This window comes from Orycteropus afer, unplaced genomic scaffold, assembly GCF_000298275.1.
Source record: "Orycteropus afer afer isolate SDZICR_OR568_19922 unplaced genomic scaffold, OryAfe1.0 scaffold00531, whole genome shotgun sequence".
Taxonomy (NCBI): Eukaryota; Metazoa; Chordata; class Mammalia; order Tubulidentata; family Orycteropodidae; genus Orycteropus; species Orycteropus afer.
In genome coordinates, this window is record NW_006922118.1 from 285,693 (window position 1) to 289,230 (window position 3,538).

General features: G+C 52.4%; 1 protein-coding gene across 1 annotated transcript in view; it reads left to right on the top strand.

Moving 5' to 3' along the window:
• MXRA5 (matrix remodeling associated 5) overlaps positions 1–3,538 on the top strand; it is a 34,319-nt gene that overhangs the window by 11,285 nt on the left and 19,496 nt on the right. The window contains exon 2 of the mRNA XM_007955676.1: positions 1,315–1,705. Within this exon, the coding sequence (XP_007953867.1) occupies positions 1,315–1,705 (391 nt within the window). The remainder of the gene's footprint in view (positions 1–1,314; positions 1,706–3,538) is intronic.

Consider the following 3,538-nt stretch of genomic DNA (forward strand, 5'->3'; position numbering starts at 1 on the left):
GTCAGAATGGACTCCACGGCAGTGTCTTTTTTGTTGTTGTGTTGACCGACAATTGAAGGCAGAGGTGTAAAGTGGCAGCGTTCTCCCCTTCCATGCAGGACACCTGGGTTTGATCCCCAGCCAGAGCTCCTCATGTCTATCAGTGGAGGCTTGTCTGTTGCTATGGTGCTCAACTAGGAGCCCTGATTGCCCAATGGTTAACCACTGGGCTACTAACTGGAAGGTCGGTGGTTCTAAACCAACCAGCAGCTCCATGGGAGAAAGACTTGGCAATCTCCCTCCATACAGATTGTTGTTATTAAGTGCATTCAATCCCGTTCTAACTCGTAATACGACAGAGTAAAACACTGCCACTGTGGCTATCCGTCTCATCTAGGGTCTTCTTCTTTTCGCTGACCCCCTACATTACCAAGCTTGGTGTCCTTATCTCTCCCGATAAGGTGTCAGAAGTTTGTGAGACAGAGTGTCACCATTCTTGTTTCAAGGAGCGTGCTGGCTGGACTTTGTCCTGTAGGTACATCCTTTGGGTGCTCTTAGGACCCATCAAGGTGGTCCTGACTCTCGGCGACCCCCTGTGCAGCAGGACGAAACCCTGCCCGGCCCTACGCCAGCCTCACAATCCTTGGTATGCTAGAGCCCATCGCTGCAGCCCCTGTGCCATTAAAAGACGAGCTAGGGAGGCCTCTGCAGCAGTTAGGAGAACGGCTAACACAGAAGTGACTTGATGCCACTCAACAGTGACAACCACAGGGTGCAGAACAGCTTTCAGGGGGAGCGTCCCGACTCAGATAGACCAGGAAGAAAGGGCTGCCAGCCTCCTGCAAAATCAGGAGATGCAACCCGCCCACATCACGGCCACCGTGTCCGCAAGCACCACAGGGACAGGGCAGGACCAGGCATGGTGCCGTCGCCTCGTGCGTGGGGTCACTATGAGTCAGGGGCTGGCTCCATAGCAGCGAACGATAATTGATTTCCGAGGCAGCCCTGGGGGCACTCTAACCACCAGCCTTTTGGTCCACCGCCAAGCACGTGAACCATTTGCACCTCGAAAGAACGTTGCAACACTCTGCTTCCAAAACCTTAGACGTTTTGGTCAACCACCATTCTATTCAGAGTCCCATGGGGATGGTACAAGTCGGATTCGACTTGATGGCAACATTTTCTTTTAAGAAAATCTATAAATTGCCCTTCTCTTTTTTTCACATGCAAAGCGAGCTGAGTGGCATGACTTTCCTGCGCTCAGCTCTGGTTTCTGTTCTTGGCCGTGGCGCTCCTGCACCGTCAGCCTGTTTCTTTGCTTCCCCGTGTTTGTAGGTCTTCAAGCTCAGTTACAACAAGGTGCGTGGGATCACACGACACACGTTCCAGGGGCTCTCGAGTTTGGTGAGGCTGCACGTGGACCACAACCGGATCGAGTTCTTGCACCCTCAGGCTCTGCACGGCCTGACGTCCCTGCGCCTGGTCCACCTGGAAGGGAACCTGCTCCATCAGCTGCATGCTGGTACCTTCTCCACGTTCTCCTTCCTGGGCTTCTTCCGCCTGTCCACCGTGAGACACCTGTACTTAGCGGACAACAGGATGCGCTCTCTTCCCACCGGGATGCTGCAGAACATGCCGCTGCTAGAGAACGTGTACCTGCAGGGGAACCCCTGGGACTGCGGCTGCGACATGCAGTGGTTGCTGAGCTGGGAAGCGAGGTCCAGAGGTGAGCCCCGTGGGGGAGTGGGCGTGGCCGCTGACTGCACGTCTCTCTGAAACGTGGGAGGCCCAGGTTGTCCAAATGGTCAACCAGAAGGTTAGGGGCTCCATTGGACCCAGAGACACCTCAAACGAAAGGCCTGGGAATGGACTCCCCAAACCTTGTGGTGTCCGGTGACCAATGCCAACCACTCAGAAAGGGATCAAAACTGCCAGGGGGACAGGAAAAATGTGGCACAAAATTCAACAACACAAAAATGACCAGAATTAGTGGTCGGATAGAGGCTGGTGAAAGCCCCGAGACTGGCCCCGACTTATTCTACGGGCCTAGAATTGGACTCATGCCCATGGCTTGGCTCTCAGGCCAACAGAAGAGGGACGTGCATGTGGAACACGTACCCCAGAGTGATGCACCCACCTGCTCCCCTGAGAGGAGTTGGCCGTGGGGCGCCAGGCGGGCAGCGTTGACAGGCAGGAGTGCGGAGATAAGAAGGGCACAGAGCGGGGTGCTCACAGGGAGGCGAGGGGAGTTTGTCATGGTCGGGGATGCTGATCGGGGCGTGAAGTCAAATGTTCACCAACTGATGAATGCAGAACAAATTTGCTTTGGAAATTTGCACCCAAAGCCCAATGAAATGACAGCAGCGGCTTTGGCTTTGGTTACAGAGGGCAAAGTTTTCTCAGGGGTTACCAGGGGCAGGCAGGAGAGAGGTGCTAAGGGGAGGTCCATGCTTAGTGGGCACTGAGGTTCTGCCGAGGGTGATGGGAAATGTGGAAGTGGATGGTGGCCATGGTTGTAAAACATGGTGAACATAATGGACGTCACGGTGTTGCACGGGTGAGAAGGTGGAAATGGACAACGTTTTGTTATATATGAGTGTACCCCGGTTGAAAGAGTCCTGGGGCGGTCCAAATGGTAAGCTAAAGTGTGTGTGTGTGTGTGTCTGTATATATATGTTTATGCTGTGTGCTTGAGTGTATCTGTGTGTGTATAAGTGTATGTCTGTATGTTGATGTCTCTATATATGTTGATAAGTGTGTGTGTCCTTTGTGTGAACTAAAAAACAAAACAAAACTCACTGCCGTCATGTCGCCCCGACTCACAGCAACCCCTCCTTGGGTTTCTGAGGCGGTATCACTATGGAAGCAGATTGCCCAACCTTCCTTCTGAGGAGTGGCTGGTGGGTTTGAACCGCCAGCCTTCTGGTTAGCAGTCAAGTGCCTTAGGCACTACACCCAGAGCATGTGGGTGTGTTGGTGTGCATTTTGGGTGTAAATATGTATAGTGTATGTGTGTGTATGTGTGTGTGTGTCTGTGTCTGGATGTATATATGTGTATGTCTGTGTTTGTTGGACTGTGTACAAAGACGCTCTGGTGGTGCAGTGGTTAAAGCACTTGGCTGCTAACCAAAATGTTGGTGGTTCAAACCCCACCAGCGGCTCCGTGGGAGGAAAATGAGGCACTCAGCTTCCATCAAGATTGTAGCCTTGAAAAATCTCGGGGGAATTTTCTTCTATCCCAAAGGGCTACTATGAGTCAGAATTGACTCCACAGCAGTGCTCTTTTACATGTTGTTGTTGTTGTTATGTGCCATCGAGTCAATTTTGACTCATAGTGACCTTTCCTTGGGTTTCCAAGATGGTATTACTACAGAAGCCCAACCTTCCTTCCAAGGAGTGGTTGGTAGGTTTGAACCGCCAGCCTTCTGGTCAGCAGTCAAGTGCCTTAAGAACTGTGCTACCACAGCTCCTATCTTCACAGAAGCAAAGCCCAAACCACACCCACTGCCCTGGAGTAGATTCTGACTCACAGCGCCCCTAGAGGACAGAGTGGAACTGC